The sequence below is a fragment of the Megalops cyprinoides genome, chromosome 5 (genome assembly GCF_013368585.1).
Source record: "Megalops cyprinoides isolate fMegCyp1 chromosome 5, fMegCyp1.pri, whole genome shotgun sequence".
Classification (NCBI taxonomy): domain Eukaryota; kingdom Metazoa; phylum Chordata; class Actinopteri; order Elopiformes; family Megalopidae; genus Megalops; species Megalops cyprinoides.
This window is the reverse complement of record NC_050587.1, coordinates 19846959-19869272: the sequence shown is the minus strand read 5'-3', so window position 1 is coordinate 19869272 and position 22314 is coordinate 19846959. Positions and strand designations below refer to the sequence as shown.

General features: G+C 38.7%; 1 protein-coding gene across 3 annotated transcripts in view; it reads right to left on the bottom strand.

Annotated features, from left to right (window-relative positions):
• The window catches only part of edil3b (EGF-like repeats and discoidin I-like domains 3b), a 109548-nt gene that overhangs the window by 63286 nt on the left and 23948 nt on the right, over positions 1-22314 (bottom strand). For 2 of the 3 annotated variants that reach the window (XM_036529006.1, XM_036529007.1), the window contains exons 3-4: positions 14053-14082; positions 3274-3402 (exon numbers count right to left, since the gene is read on the bottom strand). In XM_036529006.1, the coding sequence (XP_036384899.1) occupies positions 3274-3402; positions 14053-14082 (159 nt within the window). The remainder of the gene's footprint in view (positions 1-3273; positions 3403-14052; positions 14083-22314) is intronic. The other variant, XM_036529008.1, reaches the window with a different exon arrangement.

The following is a 22314-nucleotide window of genomic DNA, read 5'->3' as shown; positions in this document are numbered from 1 at the left end:
AACAGGATAGACTCATTAAAATATTCTCTATTCATCCTATGCTGTTGTGTGACTTTTCACACCCTTTGTGGTGCATTCTGACATTACGGCATGGGACAGAACAGAATCAGCATGACACAGAAAAAGATGAGCACATTCAAAAAATGAAATGAATGATTAAATGAATAAATAAATGCATTTTTCTTCAAGCAGTTCATCATGTATGTATCTTTAGTGATAAATATGTGAAATTTATTTTCACACATTTCAATTACTTTTGTGGTGCTCTTAAATTTCACCGGAAATGTTATATTATCTTTCTCCCTGCACACAACAAACATATAACAAAACTGTGCTTTATCAAACTAACCTAAGAAGACTACAGATCGCAAAATACAATATCTTCAAGGACTCCCAGAAAATCTATTACCGTCCATTGTGCACTGACTACAATTGAGAAGAACTTGAGGGCAACTTCAATCTGCTGTGAACAGAACTGAAATAAATGTTGTGTAAGTTTCAACAAAAAGTACTACTGCCTCCTTATTGATTTTTTAAAAGGTATCACTGCAGCTCAGCCCTGCAGTGGATTGAATTGGCCCCTTGGCAAAACAATGGTTATTTTAGCTGCTGCCATTGTGTCAGATGTTTCATGTTACAATTATTTGATCTGCTGTTAAGGTTCTTAAAACACCCAAAAAAGAAATTCTGAGAAATTACTTGCATATTGTTAGCCTTTGGTGAATCTGTCATTGATTGACCCGCTTGATTGAACAGACGATCACAATTTTGATTCCAGTTATATGTCAAGCACCTGATTGAGGTGTTTGACATATAACTGAAGAAAGATAAAGCATAACAACATCTATATGCTAACCACTGCAAAAGCCATTCTGACATACTGTAAGATGGTTTTAATACAAAAACCTTTTAAGCATTCAGCTATTGTACCTTAAAACAATATAGCCTCCTCCAGAAATGGAGGCAAATGCAGTTTGGTTGAAGAATAGCATGTCACTGACTCACTTGGATTCACGGGGCTACGCACCGGTGTTCGACATCTTATGTGATGCTAATCCCCCTGACAAAAGCTCAGCTGGACATCTGGCTGATGAGAATGCACTAAATTAGACCGAGTGTCAGCCCGGCTGAGGCGGGCACAGAGATACGTAGATGGCGATATTACCCCTAATCTCAGGTCCTTGGATTTGGAGAGCCGTTGTTCAATCTGTCTGACAGCTAGGCTTTGAAGCTTCGCTCTGCTGTTTGGGCAACACTGCATTAATTATAGTGTCAGACCCAGGGAGGGACACCACCCAGCAGCTTCTGTATCAGTGGAAATTGAGGGCACTGATGAAAAGCAACACAAAATAAAAAAACGGCAACAAAGAAAGAAAGATAGAAAGATAAGAAAAATGATCATGTCCTATGTACTCTCTGAATGTGAGAGGTTTCTTGTTGCTCCATGTTATAGCAGCATCCCCACTTTTAACTGTATGTATTCTTCGAATGTAATGAACAGTAGATATTTTCAACCAAGTTTTTTTTTTTTTTTTTTTTAATCACAGTATGACATTATCATCCCTGAATCTTTTCTACTGTTCTTCTTCTGGCATGGGAATTAAAGTCAGCATCTGCCACTACAGACAGCTGTAATTTGAAGGACAATTACCACCTTTATCATGTAATTGCTGAAATTATGCCACCTGGTGTCCCTTATTGAATTTTCCATGTACGCAGGTATACCTGTAATGGCAGGGTCATGATTGTCTTTTTTATATTCTCACAGTAGCGAGTCAGATGTTCATTCCGGGACCTCTCCCACACTTAGGAAAGAATGGGAAAAACAATCACAGTAACATGAAAAAGCAAGTACCCTAGGGAATGATGGGAAAAATAAAACATTGACTCAGACAGCACTTCAAAGTAGCCCAGGATGAGTATGACACCCTCTGAAAATGGATGTCACGATGTCACACACTCCAAACACACTGATTCACAAAGTCACATTTCCTGCCCTTTGGGTGGCTGTGCTCTGAGAGTGCTTCTCATTTTCATTTAGAGAATTTCTCCTCCACCAGAAAGAAACAGAAGCTGTGAACTTTGCTTGTTCATTCATCGATTTCCATACTGGGCCTGTAAAGTTATGAACCACACACACACGTGCACACACACACACACACACACACACACACACACACACACACACACACACACACACACACACACACACACACACACACACACGCACACACACTCACACAAAACATATTCTTTTAGTCGTTGGTAGAGTTTTTATGATATCGCACATTGTTGCAATGAAAACTAAAGCTGCACTGGAATTTGGAGGGAACATCGGGTTCTTTCCATGCAGAGTTTGTGATACATCAAGCACCTGCCATATTAACCAGGTCAGATCTGACTAAAATGTAGAACGAATGTCATTAAACATGGCAAAAAGAAAGCTCCTTTACCACACTGAAGACTTCATATGGGCTATTTTTGCAACCTCAAAGGATTATTTCACACATATTTATTCTATTGATATTTTAGTACCTATGACCAAGCGTGCTTTTTTATACACCTTCTTAGGATTATCTCTTAACCAGTTCAGCAACAGGGATGTATATTCACATGTCAAGCTCTGAGTTTACCCGCATATTCAACCCTGTTTTGACCTGAGAGAGGAAGCATTTCAGGGTTCTTGGAAGCATCATTCTTCCTTTGTAATGCTGGCATGGGTCTGTTCCAGCAGGCGAGGGCCAGACTACAGGCATTTTGGCAGCCAAATAATGTCAAAATGTCTTTCATGTACTGGGGGTAAGGAAATGGTAGCTTGCTGTGAAGACGGGCTCTAACAAAGCAGGAGTTTCTTTCACTGAGGAAAAAGAATGGAAACAATTACTGATCTCTGCAGACAGTCTGGTCTAGGGCACATTGCATGGTGCATTCTTTTGTCAATATTTTTCATGGCTACTCTTGATGGATGCCAAAACTGTCAGCCAGCTACGAAATTCAGATGAATTCCACCACTTGCACACAGCTGAACCTGTTTACAGTCTCAGTCCTGTGAGACAAATGACAGAACAATTCAAAAATTTACTTTCATTTCATTTAGTGATTACAGTACCTAACATTATCTCCCATTCATACTGAATCCTGCTCTTCTTCAACACCAAGACAATCCGAAAACCGACATTATAATCCTCTGAAATATTTGCACGCCTCTTATTTTATCAACATGGCATAATAATAAACGAAATGAGGGCACAACAATAAGAATGATGAACTTACTGTGTTGGCAGCGGATTCCGTTGAAGCCAGGAGGGCACTTGCACACATACCCGATGAAGGTGTCACCTCTGTACGTCTCACTAATTTCACAAACACCTCCGTTATGGCAGGGGTTTGGGTGACAAGGTCCTAAAAACGACAAGAGAACAATGGTGATATATGGTAAAGGTCTAGTAAGTTTAGGGGGGAGCAACAGAATGAGGGCAGGTGCTCCTTCAGTGCATGTTGGTTTCATTTTGCTGTTTTCTGTAGCAGCAGCTAGAAGGCTCGCATTTAACCTGCACAGAACACTTTGATGGAAAAAGTCATTTACACTAAAAATTCTATCACAAAACCACACATTTTCTATATGTGAATATCCAGCAGCTGACTTATCCCAGGACCACGAAATAATATTCCAGTTTTTCCCCAACGAGTTGGTGTTTTTAAGTTTTTTGATTCCTTCTGGAAAATGTGCACTGTATGCCACTTTGGGAAATAAGCCATAAAAATGTGCTATGACAAATACATCCTGACTGTTGTGCCAGTTGCCCGGTTTATCTTAAATACGCACAATCAATAGTGCGGTACTTTCTTTGCAACTTGCACTCGTAAAGCTCATCTTTGTTCAGCATCCATTTAACTATCCCTGTGTGCAGCAAGTCTATGGTTTTTTGCCTTCCAGTTAAAAATAAAAACGTTTTAAAAATACTAGACGTCAATCAGGCAAAGCAGAAGAAAACAGTGACATTTATGTTAAAAGCTGATGACTTAAAGGATATAAGATGATGATTTTTAATAGTGCAAATCTTCCTTTTGCACAGGTAAGGACTTCAGTGAGTCACAGCATTTCGGGATAAACGGTTTTTTATTTCTGTGTTTGTACCAGATGCCGACCAAACTTAATCAGCACTTCTCTCTGGCATCAAAACTGAAGAAAAGAGCGACACACACTGTACAAGGATCTCAGAAACTCCTAGTTGAAATATACTCGAAAATATAACCAAACTTTCAAAAAACTTAAAAAGCAGCCATAACCCGAAAAAGGTCATTGCAATAAAAACTTGTTCCACAGGAAAAACGAGACTCCTGACATGAAAAGCTTATATAAACTTTTAGACCCCTTATGTTCAAGTAATTCAGTTTGGGTCAGACTGCAATTCCAGTCAGTAGCTACAGCTGGTAAAGGACATTCAGTGTGTTAAGATGCTTATGTGTCTGGCTGAATCACACAATGGGACCAGACAGCACCGCTGCGCTCATCTCTCTATAGCTGCGAACTTTCTTCAAGACCACACTGTGTATAACCATTTTACAAAGATGTACAACACACATTAGGGTCTGACACTGAAATAAAAGGTGCCATTACATGTAGACCAAAATCAGTTAGTCTGCATTTCTCCAGCTTTCCTAGGATGCTTATGCATTCAAGATTGCATCTGGATTTTTTGCCAAAATGTTTAATGCTTGTTTGTATGCACAAGGTTTTTTGGGGGTGACACTGAAATGCTGAACAAATGCTTCATTGTGACTGTTTACCATTTACAATAGCAGTCATTCATCCATGCTTGTAATGGGATTTATATAACCCCTCATTCTATTCAATGGTATGGCCACCATGTTTACCAGCAGTTTATTTATACTACCTCAATTAATTAAATTAGTTGTATCCTTGCTTATACAACATTTCATGCTATTTTGTTTCTACATGCTACTTTTTACTAGCATTTTTGCAGTCATCCTGAATAAGTGCATCTGCTAAAGGACAAAAAGTAAATGTAAATTATAACTTCAGTCAATAATAATGGTGAGTAACCATTATGAGTGACACAATGGTATCACTAAAGGGAGAGATTCATAGCGATAGGTTGCTGACCCCTGTATTAAAGGATACAAAAATGGCAGTAGGTACTTTATGTGCAAATACATTAATTTGACAAATTGAATATGACTATTTATATTTTGTGTTGGTGACTGGTTTTAGTCTGTTAAACAAGCAATATGTTAAGATACTGTGGTGCAATTTCTGACAAAATATAAAAGAACATGTCCAGGGTCCTCTGAGACAAAGTCCGCACTGGCTCATAATCATCAGTCTGAGCAAGAAGAACATACACAGGAAGAAACAAGAGGACTCGTTTTCATTAGAGAAGGACGGAGAACTATCAGAAGAGGATGGGGACCTCTTGAGATGTGGATAAGCAGCTCATCGGGAATCAGTGGGATTGTGGGTCTCTAACTCCTAGTAACACCGGTGCCCCGATAATTGTGCAGCTGACGACTCAAATCAAATCACAAATCCAAGCATAACGAGTTTTGGGATCTTATTTAAGAGGAACAGGTTCTGTTCACTCCACAGACATACACAGAGGTCGACAGCTCGGCCCCGGAGATAGAGATATCCTGAGCTTTTCCACTGAATGCTAGAGGCTGCTGGTGGCACGGTAGGGCTAATGAGCCTCAGGCAGTGGTCTAAATGAAACTGTCCACACAAACAGACAGGCGCGCAGTATACTAGGCTATCCTAGAGCTGCAGTTTCTGCTGTACTGTACATTACCAATATTCAGGCTTATTTAAGGATAAACATTTTTCAGGCTGCAGAAAGCATTCAGGTTTCTGCATTATTTGATAAGTGACTGCAGAATCAGTTTATATCTTCTTGTTGATAATTGGCATCCTGTAGATGGGGACATTCATACTTTTATTCCATATAAAATTTCAAATTATCCAATAATACTTTAACTACTACTTTATGTAACTAAGATTTATAATATAATTATGCTCTGCTACAGTCAACCACGTGCATGCCCTATCCTGTTGAAAACAGATTATTCAATAAAGATAAGCTCTGAGACAGTGCAGTGACAGTCAATTACAGCTCACTTTTTCAATGCTGAAATGACGTGACTATGAGGGATTCTGCATCATGGGTAGGAAAACCCATGGAACCTTAATATTGTTACTTTCACCAAGAAAAAACATGCATTATCTCAATTAATATTAACATATTTTCTTCAGACTGGCCTTCTCTTTCGTTCTTCATTCTCATACAGCTGTCACATACCTCTCTACACTACATTATTAGAACTAAGCATTGTGTCTGTGTGTGTGTGTGTGTGTGTGTGTGCGCGTGTGTGTGTGTGCGTGCGTGGCCTGCGTGCGCGCGCGCGCGTGTGTGTGTATGCACACTGTTTCACATTGTGGAATACAGTACTTTTTACTGAATGTAACAGTTGTTGTAAGAGTTGTTCTGTTCCAATGCGTGCTGGAAAACATATTCTTCTTATCAGATTGAGTCCTTTATGTATACACCTTCCATTTAGATTGTCCACTGGCTCACTTTGATATTCAGAAATGCTTCCAACCTTCCATCTGCAAAATTAGAAACCACATTATATAGCATTGGCCAATGAGAGGCCTAAAGCTCCCCCACTGAGTTGAGTATTGTTTTACTAAGAACGTACAATAGTTCAAAGGTTCTCAGCTAAAAACATACTTGACTACTTGCACACTACATGATGCACTTGCTAGATGCACTCGTGTAAGGGGAATCAAGAGCTATTTGTAATTATAGTAATACTGGTAATGTGAAGACCATTCACATTACCATTTCCCCACAACGTGGGGAAACTAGAATTTTTGGGGAGGATATGGCAAGGCAAGGAAGCATTGGAACCAGCACTGCAAGGACAAACTGGCAAAACTGATCAACAAGATCAACAAGCAGCATAACACGAGCTACTCAAAATTTAGACATTATATCTACCCCTTTTAATGTATACAGTGTTTAATGTATACAGCGTATAGGCTGCACTTAAATATGTTCTTGCTCTAGACATTCTGCGCAAAAAATCATGGTATTAAACATTCATTACAGCCCCAGGAACTTGAACCGTTTCACCCTTTTGAAGTCAGGCCATTTGTGTGCAAGTCTCGATGTGCAATAAGAAGCGTCTTGGCGCTAATTAGAATAAGAGTAACAGCTTTGTGTTCCTCCATTACGGGAGGCTTCCACACCGAGGGACAAAGTGACAGCAGGCTGAGCATTTTGATGTGATGAGCAATAATGGCACAATAGCTCACTGACAAGACGAGCACATTCCCCTACAATACCTAAGGATACCTACAATACCTAATGTGCTGGAAATTTGTACAGCGTTCTCAGGGACGCATGTGCAGATGCAAAGCTTTTTAATAAAGAAATGAGCATCCAGTCCCTTATTGATTTGTTTGGTATGAAGTAAAGGTCAGGCACTCCTTTGTTACTGAATTATGAAGTGAGAGATGTATTTATTTATTTGTTCTTTTAACCTTTATTTAACAAGGGAAGAGTTCTATGAAATTAAAATCTCTTTTTCCAAAGGAGCCCAGGCTAAGAAGGTAGCCAGACACCTCTATTTCTGTATTTCAGTTTAAAATTATCAAAGAGTACACATTTCATTCTACACTAGAAATAATAAATACATAAAGCAGATTATGACAAGGCCAGCATGAGATGAGTCAAAAATGTAAAAACTTTAACAAAGCCCTGACTAATGAGTTTGAAATTATCCAGCAACAAGCTTTAGCTGAACAATCTGCACCATCTCCATCACATTCACACAGCCAAAGATAAAACCAATGAAACGTATGAAAGGTGTTCCCTGCAAAAATAGATAAATCCCTCAAGGTGTTTTATCTTGTGTGAAAAAGAGGATTTGTACAAGTTCAATGGATGAGCATGCATACACACAGAAAATGTGTCAAAAGACTGAAAACTTGAAACTGTGCCATAGTTGCTCTGGGTTGTAGTATTTTTTTTTTTTCCTCTTGGGGCATTTTGCAACAGTAACCCTCTCTCCAGGGATCCTACACAAACGGTAAAAGGTCAGCTCACATTGAGAAATCAGTGAACTGTAAATCTTGCACATCTATAATATTTGAAAAAAAAAAAAAAAACAAACAACGCCGCGGGTGGCTGATTTTCAGCAACGGTGATTTGCTGTTAACTGACAAACCTCGGTAAGTGGCTTATTGTCTCACTAACAAAAGCAAGCCAGGGATTTAGGCAATCCCCTCATTAACGCATTAAATAACAAAACAGCAGTGATACGCTGGCTGATGAGTAATTATGTGAAGAATACACTTCAGCTAGTGTCATTTAGGGTGCAGAAAATGGCATACCCATAATTGCACAGATTGAAGGTCTTCTAGGCAGTGATTAATTAGTAAATTAAATGTTAGCCGTTATGACTCTGCTTCCTCCACACAACCTCCACGCAAACCTTCATTACTAAAGTTTGTGAACAATCTACATTTGAGAGAGGCTGGTGGAACCCTGTTGTTTTTAAGCATCATTACAAGTGTGATGCAAAAAAATTTGAATGGGTGACCTACTAATGGTTTAATGACTTAGTCTTTTTAGATCTTAACAAAAATCTCAAAATAAACTCTCCACAATTCCACTGCGATTTTAAGATGTTTTTGGAAACCTAATGAATAACCTTTGTTAATTTTTTGCATATTCTGGTGAAGAATTCATCCACTGGTTTTTAGGTCGCTTCCACTTCAACTTCAATGCTTAAAAAAATGCACTTAACACAGAATGAGAAATTGTGTGTGTGTGTGTGCGTGTGTGTGTGCATAGTATATAATACGCATGTATAGAATAGATTTACTCTATCAAGACCAGAACATGTTGACATTTATCTCAGTTAGAAAGATGACCACATAAATCAAAAAGTAATAAAATCCATCGACAGTATTGAAACGAGGAGGGTAAACTGAATAAAGCCCAATATCACCTTGAAGAGACGGTCAGACGTGTAATGAAACAGCATGGAAATGTCACTGCAATGGCAGCGTGCTCTTAGGAAGCGTTACGTGCGTGCTGCTCCCTGACTCTGCGACAGGCCACCAACGGTGGATTAGATTCAAACACGACCAGCCCTGTGCATTCAAAAGTTATATTGGGGATGCTGGAACACGTTTTCTAACGTGACAGAAGTCACTTTGGCTCCTTTTCATGATATACCATATAAGCCATTGGTGAGATATTCCGCTTCTCTGATACAGACCTACTGAAACACGACGATAATGCAGAGGATTCAAAAACGAGCACTCCTATGATTGTCTCATTCAGTCGTATTATGCGTGAAATGATGCACCATAGGCAGATAACTCAATACAAAGGGCCTCTCCCACTGCCATCAATCCTCACATCAACTGCAGCCACTAATTGGAAGGATGCATTTGCCCCTGTGCCTTCTGCGTTATTAGCGGAACGCCGCATCTTAATTCACATCTGCATCTCAGGAGTGCTCTTTAGAGGGCTATTGTGCAGCGCCTTTCAGCACAGTAGAAATGAGACCTGGTTTCTAATGCCTGTGGAAGTGTACATTTTCAGCACTGCAGCTAGTCTGACGGAACAGAAATCAATCACTGAATGTTATCAGCATTCACCTGTCTGTACCTTATCCTGCTGCGCAGATAAGCATTTCAGCACAGCTATGCTTACAGTGCAAGTCCGATAGATATGCACATGCTTTTAAGAGGTGAAATAAGAACGAACTTGAAAGCATTTCACTCATAAGAACACAGTCCTATATCTGTCTATATATGTGGACAGGAGAATCCCTTTACTCTATAATGCTGTGTGCAGAAGTGTCAAATCGGAAATGCAACTGAAGTATTCAATCCTCAATTATTTGTTATCTGTAATGGCTCAGCAATGCTTGTCAGGCCTACAAAGCAATAACTGAAGCAAATGTTTCAGGTAGGCAATTTTCTGATCTGTTTTTATTATCTCCAAGAGAAATCAATGGTGAGTGGTAAATTCAACTGAAAGTCTATGTGTTTGTGTCTGAGGGAAGCTGCATTTAGCCCGATTCAGGGTCTACACATGGTTATGCAATAGTAAACATAAGATGTCTAGCTTTGCTATTTAGGATTTTGGGCTATATCTGCCTCTACATTTATTTGTATCCCTAAGCAAAAAAAAAGCACAACACTGTAACCTTTTTTCTCTTTAAAAGCTTTAAATATGTTGTGCTTTAATCTTAATAGTATCACATGGAGCAAATTCAGTTAATTCATTTAAATTCAGAAAACACGAGGGTCACATTAACTCACACTTTCAAATGATCTTTAAAATAAAACCTGAGGAAACAAATCTGCACAAACATTATGCTTATTGGAAGTTCAGTAGAAGCTTTTGGAACTATTTAGAGGCATCCACAGGCATCCTGATTTCCTGTGGTTTAAACACAAGGTAAAAGAGAAGAGATTCATCAGTAACAACTCATTATCATGGGTAAGGCAAGGGAGTAGTCTGCATATGGGCATGTGGTCATTGATGTGTACAAGTTTAAATACATAAGGAATTCAGAAAAACCTGAATCATCAACTTTCCACTATACTGCTTCACCTGTGTACATTATTCAGTAGTGTAAGACTACTGGTACAGTGGCAACCCCACAAGTAGAATTCATGAATATCTTTCTACCACAGGCTGTAAGACAAATGGTTAAGGAGGAAACTGTAAATCCAAAGGCAAGAGCTGGAAAACAAACTAGCACTTTCAGGTTGTCAAATTGGCATGCATGAATCAGGCTGGAGGGTTGGAGGGAAGAAGCCTGTTTTGAAGGAAACCCACAAAATTAGGCAACTTGAATTTGCCAGACCACATATGAATGACAACTGGAAGCATGTGTCATGGTGAGAAAAAATGATAATTGAGCTTTCAGGACATGCTCATCAACTTTATGTTTGGCATAAAATGGTGAAGCTTAGTGTATGTTGAAAAAAAAAACATTCCCAAAGTCAAATATGGAAAGGGGTTTATTATGTTTTGTGGTTGCTTTTCTTTTTTTGCTACCATGCTTAACCTGGAACCAGTTCACACTTCTCTGAAAATGGATATTTCATAATAATAATTCTCAGAATAAATGTTCAAAACTGTCCAGACCTCACTCCTATAAAACATCTGTGGTTTGAGTTCAAGAAAGCAGTTCACAAGCAACCAAACCAAAACAAAAGATCTGAAGGACCTCCTCTTGAGGGTAATGTCAGATATCCCACTCAGAAGTGCCGGAACCTTCTAAAACACTACATGACCTGACTTGTCAGTGTCACCCATGCCAGAAGAGGATATAAATTAAATATTAATTACATGGGAAATGAATAAGTGGAAAAATTTTCTGTTTTACAGGGAATTGAATAAGTGTGACTCTTGTGTTTTCTGGAATAAAATCCATTGTTGTTGAATTCACTCTGAAAACATTTAAGTATTTAATTAAGCTTAAAAACATATCTAATATAAAATAGACAAAAAAGTTGCAGATTATTAATTCAAATAATTTCAGAAACAACTACACATTTTCCAAAATAATATTCTACACAATCACCTATCTATCTTTTGACAATTGCTTTCTATCTGCATTACAATCAGATATATAACATATATACACATCAAACATGACAGTTCTAATGACACAAACACATTCAGTGTTTATGAATACAACCTTCTGTATGATATTCTTTCAACATCAAAAGTACATCTAGTCTACATCTAGTCTGTAGGCATAGTGCTTGTACAATTCCCTGCCTTTACACTATATTGCAGTGTTTGCTGTGTTGCTGGATTTAAACCTGAAGAACGGCACCTTTGGGAGGTCTGTCTACAACGGAAGTGGCTCATGACCTTAAAGGTGGCATAAAGTTTACTTTTAACCTGACCATTACTCTCAGCAAGCTTCCTTTTGTTTTACTTGATTAACAAGCTTGCCAATTAACTGAATGATTCATACTAATTGGCAGGCAATTTCCTTTCCTCTGATCTTATCTCATGTGGGAGTGTTCTTTTTCTACTTGTCATGTTAGACCGTTTCAATGATAATGCATAGTTCAATTTAGCACAATCAGTTAAACCGTTAGGCAACGTTATTAATGTTAAAAAGGTAAATCACCATCTAGCCGCATGCCACACCATCTCTGAACGGAAAGCTAAAAACATTAGTGAAAAAAACTAAAATGAACAAAATCTGTACTTTTATGAATATACACTGTGGGATGCATGCATGGATTAAATGATCTTTGCATTGTCAACATGTTTTGTCCGTGGGGATGGATTAAATATATCCACATGGCAGAATAAATCTGGACACAGATGGGTATATGCAAATGCCATTATGGTTCCATAAAACAAAAGGAAGGCTACCACAAGAGAAAATAAAGATGCCGACCAATTATTCAGATAAATAATTGCTTAAATGTTAATTGAGTCATGCAGTTGAAAACAGGCTGAGAGAAGCTGTAGCTTTTAAGGGAAAACTTCTGCCTCCTCTTTTTTGAGTTCACAACCTGTAACTGACATAAAAGCATCTCTGTCTGTGTAGAGGTGCCTTACGCGTGCAGATATGGGTGTTTTCAGGTCCCGAAGGAAGGCTTGAGACCAGGGTGAAAGATGGGACAATCTTCTAGGAGGTGCTCTTTGAATATACAAAGCAGTCTTTTTCCTAAATCCATGTGGCATGTATAATTTTAAATATGCTATGTATACTCCATTTACTTCTTTGGTCGTACTCTGGGCTACATTTCGTTCAACATTCAGGTGACACAGCATTCATTAGGTAGTGAAGAGGAACATAGCAATCCTATACTGCTTAAATCTTTTAACTGTTATGATCACGGATGGCTGGAATTAAGCCATTACCTAATTTTGGGCGTAATTTTGGAGGAACAGACGTCTTTCTGCAAATTATTGACAACAGGTTTTGTTGGGACAAATGTGCCTTCCATTACAGAAAAGACCATCCGGAAGAAGGAACACTCTCTACTGAAAATGAAATGTAATTTAATGTGTCACTATATAACCTTAATCCTCCATAAGCCACTCTTCAAGAGCACATTAACCTGATATGAATCATAGTATTCTGTACATGGATTCATATTTTGAAATGTAGTAGTCCACATAGTGTTGGCAACAGTAGAGTGGAAGCAGAGCTGCATTATGCACAAGTCCAGTTGCAAGGGGAGCACACAGTGCCCAATCAGATGAACAACATGAACATCCAATGAGGATTTTGAGACAGTTTTCTGTCTATGCCATTTCTAAATATTGAGGAAACAAAGTACAAGGAAATGATTGACTACAACTGCAGCACTCATGGACAACAAGAGCCTATACAACTGAGAATTACAGATGGGGAGATAAAGCCTGGATTCTGTGAAACACTTCACAAAGATGGACTGTTGCACGCTGGGAATGATAAGCAATGGGAGATCACAATGTACTGTACAACCATGAACATACATACCTACAGTACTGAAATAAGTTGATCACTCATCACTGAACAATGACCCCTGCCAAATTTCATTCCAAATAATAACTGGGATACTAATCTCGGATACTGGTAATTTAGCAATAACCGGTCTCAGCTGGACCTCTCAACCAAAAAACTTTCAAAGGCCTTTGTGCCACAGCCAGTGAGCAAAGGCTGAGCTACCGTTGAAGTGCCACATACAATTCTGAAATATTCAGCACTGGTATGCAAAAACGTTAACCAGGAAAACAGTCACCTCCTTAGCACAGTCTTCAAAGCCTGTGCAGAGTGAACGTAAAATGTGATAAAGATAAAGAAAAAAAATTATGGAGAAAAGAACGGGAGGACTTTATTAAAGTAGGCTCAGAAAACAGGCTGGGAACACATGGACTGGAAAGCAAATGCAGGCTTACATTCATGACAGAATCGTAAAACAAAGCGTGCGGATGTGAGATGAGGGGAAACGGCAATTACACGGTCTACAAAAAAAAAACCCACCTGCTGAAGTAGGATCCTCGCCATCCGCTGCTGTGGAACAAGAGAGAGGGGGAGAGAGAGAGAGAGAGAGAAGAAGGACAGAGAGGGAGGAGGGAGGGTGGGAGGAAGAGAGAGGAGAGAAAGATCAGTTATTGTAATTGTCTGCACTACAATCTAGACTAAAACATCACAGCATCTACACAAACACATATTACATAGGGGTGACTTGGGTTACATTTAGATGTACATAAAAATGAATGAGCACGTTTACAATATATTATACCACATTATATCATCAGTTTACTTTGTGAACAATTGACTGCATGCAAGGAATACAGAATATTGCTTTCATTACAGTAAGCCCACCCTCTTAACCGAAACAACTGAAGTGCCAATAAATTGCTCTTCAAGCACACTAATTTCGATTGCATTATCTAATTGAGTAATTCTCACTCTTTAATTATTCATTGAAATCCTTTCGATGTGCCATTAATACGTATTTCACATTGAGCTCTATCAAAACTGGAATCATCAGTTGAGAGTTGTGTATGGCAAATCTCTGGAACAGCTATATTGATCCAGTGGCAAAACTGTGCAGGGACTGGCTAACTAGAAAGAACAGACCAGTGGACACAAACCTTTTAGTCCCAATGTTCCACACTGTGAGCTGGTTTCATACATTCCATTCAACATAATACCTTTGATTAAACACACTTGTGTGTGTGTTTTTTTTTTTTTTTTGGGGGGGGGGGTTGGTGTCACGACTGAATAAATCTAGAACAAAATAATTACTGTGTTATTTATAATTAATTAATATATTACTAACGATTATTAACATAACTTAAGGCTAGTTCATATTTGTATGTTAATTTCAATGACTTAAGAGTCATTGAAGAAATGTTATTGAATAATATAACATGATCAAAAACATAAACTGACATTTTGTAGTGAAACTGGCCAACACCTCTCTCATTAACGAGCCCAAAAAGAACAAAAGTTTAAAACAAACAATAATTTATCCTAAGATAGAACGAACAAAACAAAGGAAACCAGCCTATAAGCACCAACTGCAGGGACACAATGAGCCTTCTCCTGCTCCCCAGCCACACCTGTATTTAATCGAGCTTCCATTAGTAGGGTGTGGCTCGTTACCCAATAGGCCAGTACTCCACACAAATTAACACAAGTGCATACAATTAACAAATGATTGCCAGAATTAACAATTAGATTCAAGGTAGAGGTGGTCAAGGCTCTCCTTCACACAATTAATGAAACAATGGCATAGAAATCAGCACAAGCATTGTGGAGATTTTCCTTCAACAAATGAATAATGCAAAATAGTGACTAAGGTCAAAACCATAATTGTTTTTTCTGTTGTTTATTTCATCCTTTTATATGAACATGGTGCTGAATTTTTGATCAGTTACATAGTGACAAACGTGTTTATCATAAACAGATATTAAAGTCGCACAAGGGGATAGATTCGACACACAACGCCACTAGAGTAAGCAAAGCATGTGACGGTCACGTATGTGTGACAGGTTCACTGTGTGAACTTGTGAACACATGTTTGAAAGAGCTGTAGTTCTCTGACTTTTTTGGGTAGAATGATGGAATGCTGAGACAGAATCAAAACAACCACAACAAAACTGCTAGTATTACACAGTGCATGATATGAACATTTATCATCAGGTTGCAGCGGTGACAGTTTATGTTAGAAGAACAAAAACACCCTTATATGTTCTGCAGTGAATGGAAAATTCAGTCTATACCCTCTTCCACAGAATGCACAACTTCTGAAGCTTGTAATTCCTGTTTGCTGAGGGGAGACAGTGTGTACAGCAGCATTTGATATGTCTCATACTTCACAACCTTGATACTATCATTGTGTTTTTCCTTTCCTTTGCTCCCTTCTGACGGTCATCTTGCTGAGTTAAGGCTGGTTGGGCACTTACGGGATCTCAAGAGCAATAGAGGAGGATATCATTCCTAGAAGATATAACTACAATATAACTATAGCTTTTTGCTTCAAGAGAGATTAGACAAAGCAGTCAGACCATCTGCCTGATTTAGTCATGGAAACAAACATATCAGCACAGCCAATTTCAGTGGCACTCAAACCAATCCTTATAGGATGTGCAAGAGCATTCCTGTCACTAACAGGAATGCTGTGTTATTCAGAAAGCACTAAAGACAGACATGGGTACCCCCATTTTCCATGGATGAAACAGTGCTACATCATGACATGCAGGACCTGCTTGTGCTTTGAGGGCAAGGCTTGGTTGGTTTTCCACTGTAATGTCCTGGCTGTTATTATTAGAGAGAACAAGAATGACTTTTTGACAAACCAGGCCAGCACTGGTGAGGCTGTGGTTATTTCTCATCCAAAAAGAAAAATAAATAAGTAATAATAAATCAAAAGACAATGGAAAACCATCTGGAACCTGAACTTATGGAATCACTCTGATTTCAGGTCTACAGTGGGGGAAAAGAGGGTTACCAGAGTACTACGGGTGACCTGAAAGCAAAGATTAGGAAGATAAATGACAGCTGAAGAAGTACCATGGGGAAAGGTGTGGGAGAAATGGGAGACAATGCAATCCTTTCTGTTGATTTATGTTGCCACAATGAGCCAGTAATTCCAGGTGGTCTCTTTTCAACACAAGGCAATACATGTGGCTTCTCTATCCCAGCAAAAAACTACCAAAATCAATGAGTACTGAACATGTCTGAGACAAGAAGCTGCAAGACCCAGAGGTTAACTGAGCAGTGAAGGTCTCCATGTGACTCATACACACACATATTGGACACTGTAGAGAAGCTGTGCACCAATGATCTCAAAATAAAATGTATGCATATGGGCACTGTAAAATGGCTATAGGGAGCAAAATACAGAAATGCCTCCACAATAACCAACAGGGGGGCCTTCAGAGATGTGATTCTCATTGAATACCATTCCCAGAATTCAACAGATGCAAGCGCAAATGTTTCATGTGAATTTGTCTATAAAATGCGTGGGATACATTTCTAGAGGAATATTATCATACAAAAACAAAAGAAAACAGGTAGACAATGTTTGAAAACAAAGCAGAAACGGTAGCCAAGCAACACCACCCCAAAGAGGCATGCAACATAATGAGACAGCTGGCAGGATAGACAAACACAGGCAAGAGTCATCCAGTCAGGGCCAAGCAGGGTAATGTGCTTACCAAGGAGACACAGCAGACGGGGTGTTGAAGAGAGCACTTCCAAGGAACCAAACCATTTAAAAAGCCTAACCCTTGAATGAACACCAATCAGAAATGGACTGCAATATCCCAAAAGTAGCTGTACTGAAAATTAATGTAATGAATGCCAATGGCAATGAAATGGAAAACAACTTACAAATAATTTAATTATTGTTATATTGCTTTTTTGTTTTAGGCTGCAGTCACAAGCAGATTTTCTGCATAAGTATCACTTGGTCAGTTTTCTCATTATGACTTTATACTTTATCCAATTATAAACATAATTACCAAGAATTTTGAAAAATGACCAAATATAGTCATTGTTGGACCTACTTTTTGCTCAGTGTCACTGAAAAACTGCTGATAGAGGTGGGAGAACACCAGCTTGGGGCAAGTACAGCTTGGGGCTGAAAGCTACAGGTACAATAGTGTCACATGATGACATGCAATGACACAATAATAATCTATCCAATCAATCAAAGTAGACATAAAATGGTATGTGAGACTAGAATGCTTAAAATACACAGCTCAATGTTAAGGACTAAGCATTCTACTTTAGATGCCTTTGAGATTGTTTGTAACCAAGTGAGCCTTCAAAGTTAAAAACGTCTGCCTACTTAATACATATGTCTTTCATAACCAAAGAACCCTTTCTTCTGGGGTGGGAATCAATGACCACACACAGCACCTTTCCAACCCAGGTTCTGTAACATAATTTTGCTGCCTGCTAATGCGACTCCATTTTGGTCTCTAAAATTGTGGTGGGCTAATCAATCAACTCACTGTGCGTAGGAGGATTGTACTGGCATAATGAGACCTTCCATGCCGTGGGTATTAAGTAAACGGACAGCTTGGTAAGTGGTCATTTTCTTTGTCAGTGTGACTAAATAACAGATCTTGCCAACTCCCAGCTTGGCTTCCCAGTGACCCTGCTGAGACCAGCTGAATTAATTAACTGACTTGTGCCTTACTTATTAATTTTCAACTACTTAAAACATGTATATTAATATTCCTCTCCTCTGGGGATAAAGAGACCACTTAAAAGCAGTAATTCTGGACTACCTTGGTAAACTCAGTGCAAAGGGGACTGCAATCACATATATCTGTTGCCAATTCAGTCACACCCTTGTCACACATTCTCATATCTGCCCTGAAAGTAATGCAATATAACGCATGATGCAATACACACATTGGTGAAAAACATCAGTATGTGCGATTGACATTTAAATAAATGACAGACACTGTCCTCTACAACCTTTTTCTTTGAGATGTCAATATGAGGAAATCTACACCATAGCGATGGAGCAAAGGAAATGAAAATAATGACATTAGCTAGGTTTTGGATTAATGCAGTGGCAAGGTTTTCTGTGTGAGAATTCCTGTCTTAAAAAACTCCTGGGAGTCTGTGAGAGAATGATGCAGACGACAATAATCTAACATTACTGTGACAATGTCCCGTGAAGTTGACTTTTATCAATATTATATTTGTTCAATTTGAATATTCAGAAGCATGCACTGTAAGGAACCACCAAGCACTTCAGTTTCATTTGACTCAATTTCAGAATCTGATATTAAATTGATGAGCTACCGTCTGAGAACACAGCTAAGAATATATAGTTTTATATACTTTATGTACTCACAGTAACAGATTCGATCTTCCCGTTAAGCAGGATTGTTTGTATTTCTGTGTGAACTTCCTGGTTTGTAGAGAGAAGAAATACCTAATATAAACAGAATTGTGGTCTCATGTTCCTGCGTTGTCTGTGATGGCCCAAAACCATTATCAATTCAAAGTTTTAGATTTATGACAAAAGAGAAAGAAATAGTGTTTCATTTGGTGGTCATAGTGTTTGTGCTGTGTGGCACTAATGAGAAAGAATACTCTACATATCACATACAAAGGGTTTCAAATTCCATCATCTGTATTTTGATCTGTATGTTCATCTGTATCTTAATGAAAAAAAAAAACTTAGTTTCCTGAAAGCAACATGAGTTGAAACAAACACTGCATTGTAATGCCACATGTAGTAGGGTACTAAACAGTGTTCTACCTGAAATACTTAGAGTGTCATGGAGTTTGCAGATATATTTTTTTAATTTAATAAGTGTGACTTTCAATGTAAAATATGTGCACTTAAAAAAGGAATTAATAAATAAAAACAGAGAGCCTGCATTGGCCAGTAAATATGAATTTGTGCAGCAAACTGGGGTGAACGTGGTGCATCACCAATACATACAATTAGAGTACCCAAAAATGTAACCTACACAATGCCATTTTTACAAATATGCTTTCTATTTGGAAGCAAATTACAGTCAATGTTGTTGGGAGAGTATTTGTAGTAACTGTGCAAACACCTAATAAGAGATTTCTTGTTAAAATGTACATTATTAAGTTACACGATTAATGTGCAATTTTCATATCAGTTTTTAATGAGAAAATGCTTGTTCTGGTCTGCAATTAAAGGAACATTATGGTGGTTTTAAGGTCCCAAAGATGTGTCCTTTTGACTTGCAAGACTCACTATTGTCCTGCCTCTCCATTAATCTTCTGTTATATTCTGGATTAAAACTGCCTCTGTAGAGGAATTTTCTGTTCAAATTTAGAAGGTGTTTTAGAGACAATTTTGTGTGAATTCTCACAACAAGAACAACTCTAAAATAACAGGTCATATGTCCACCCAGTGCCGGTTTAAATGAGCAATATCATTTGAATCAATGAATCCTTGTAAAGCAAAGAAAACCTTTCTTCTTTTTGTGCCTGAAGCGCAGTATGACAGTGTGAATTGCACTCACTGGAAACTGATTTGTTTAGTAAATGATTAACACCTGCCGCAAGACTACAGCTTCAAATACATCAGAGAATGAAGCTCGGTTGTCCTGAGATTTTTAGTGGGATGAATGGAGTGATTATCCTTCTCTCAAGCAATGAAAAGTCAACCTTACCTTTGTCACTGGTGTCCTCAGAAAGGATGTCCACGAGGACAGTGGAACTCACGCAAACATCCTACTCTGAAACTTGTTACCGATTTACCATGGCAAGATTAATTTAAGTAATGGATTTGTACCTTGAACACACATGCACCTTTCATTCAGGGCTGCGCGACTTTACAGGTGATTAAAGAATGCGATTTAATTACAAGTGGCCTGCTGTGACCCTTAACCGTGCCCGGCAACTGTGACATTTTTCACCTAACAGCACATTGATTAAAGCTGCCTGGCATGTGTCTGTGGGCCCCTCCTGTTTTGGTAATCAACGGTTTCCACCCAGAGGCCATTCAATCAGGGGATTTCATCTGGTGCATCGGCATGTACCCTACACCAATGTTTCCCAGTCCTCTCGTGGAGGACCCCTTGTCCTGCATGTTTTAGATATCTCCCTGCTCCAACACAGCTCATTTAAATGATCAGTTTGTTATTAAGCAGCTTCAGGAGTTTATAACGAGTTGATCATTGAATCACCTATGTTGGGAGAGATCTAAAAAATGGAGGACAAGGGGTCCTCCAGGAGAGGTTTGGGAAACGCTGCCTTCACACACAAAAACAAGAAATAAAAGCAATTTAATTAAAAAATTTAAAATTCTGCATATTCGTCACAGAGTCTCTTGGATGATGGTGCATCATATATTGTATGATGTGGCAGTGTCCACAATGTGAATAAAATTGAAAATTATATAGCAGTGATAACACAATATTTGTTTGCACACAAAGTACAGGAAAGGAAAATGCACAGATAAAGGATTCCCTGGAGACGACCCACCCCTATCTGTCATACTCTGTGAATTCAAGACACAATAAAAATTTGGGACTGGCTGTTGTCAATGCACAAATTGAATAATGGACAGGAGAGAGCTGCATGGTTCCTTATCATGGGGGGGGGGGGTTCCCCCATTGCTCCCCCAAAGAGAAGTCTATGTATTCCTGCCTTGCCAGCTACAGTAACAATTTATACAATATACACAATGTACACAATATACATGTACATTTTAGGGTGCATCACTGACACTTTGGTTTCACAATTGTTATCTAATGTCCATCAAAGCCATGTAGTCAATGGGTTTCATGGCAAAAACTCTCCCTTTATCATCACAGGTAAAACCTGAAATCATTATCACCTACAAAGAATGGATGCACTTGCGGGATGCAAGAAATGCTTTTTTAATACTCAAATGCATAATTAATCTTCAACCTTCTTAGTGCATGATTTTGGCTTTTAGTTCGCCTTGTTGCCCGTGTTCTCAGAAGTTTTCTTATTGCAACATATGCTTTAAGTCCGGATTTAAAAAGTGACCTTCATACTGTTGATGGATGGACAACAATACCTGAGCCTCCTGCCGGTTCTGTTGTAAATTCAGCACTTTTTTTCTATTTTCTTAAAGATATTATCTTCAAGTAGTGTGCATCCCTCTTAGAAAGCTTGTTTAGCTTGTTTCTACTCTTCACTTTGTCAATGATAGATGCATCTCTGTACTTGTTATCCATTCAATATCAAACCTTGAAAATCAAGTGATGCAAACTTCACTTCAGGTTTTTCCTTTTTATATAGTAACAATGTTCTATGGAACTCTTTGTATCCATATAAGAGGATATGTGCAGTACATGTTGTGTATCCATGTTTTGTAACACTTGATCAAGAAAATTATACCATTGCCCTCCATCAGAGATCATAGATGGAGTGACTGAGGGCACTCAAGCACTCAACAAAGACAACAAAGACAAGAATATTCCAGGAAATGGAACGGATTGCTGTTCCAACAGAGATCACACGACCATGCAAATGTGATCCAGCTGATCATATGTGGTTAAGTCTGAGAACCCATTGGTTTTTCATAAATATCAAAACAACAAGCAATGGATCTTTGTGAGCAAGAGAGAGAGAAAAACAGGTAGAGAAAATCTGCTCTTTTTGACAGAACTATGCGTGTGATATTTGTGAATAAACAGGGATCAGGGACAAGCTGTCATGCAGCACATGATTTGGGCGGCAAGCTGGCGAGACGTGGCGCGAACTGACAAGGCCACGATGGCATGCCATATGTCACTGCCTGCATCCACCTGC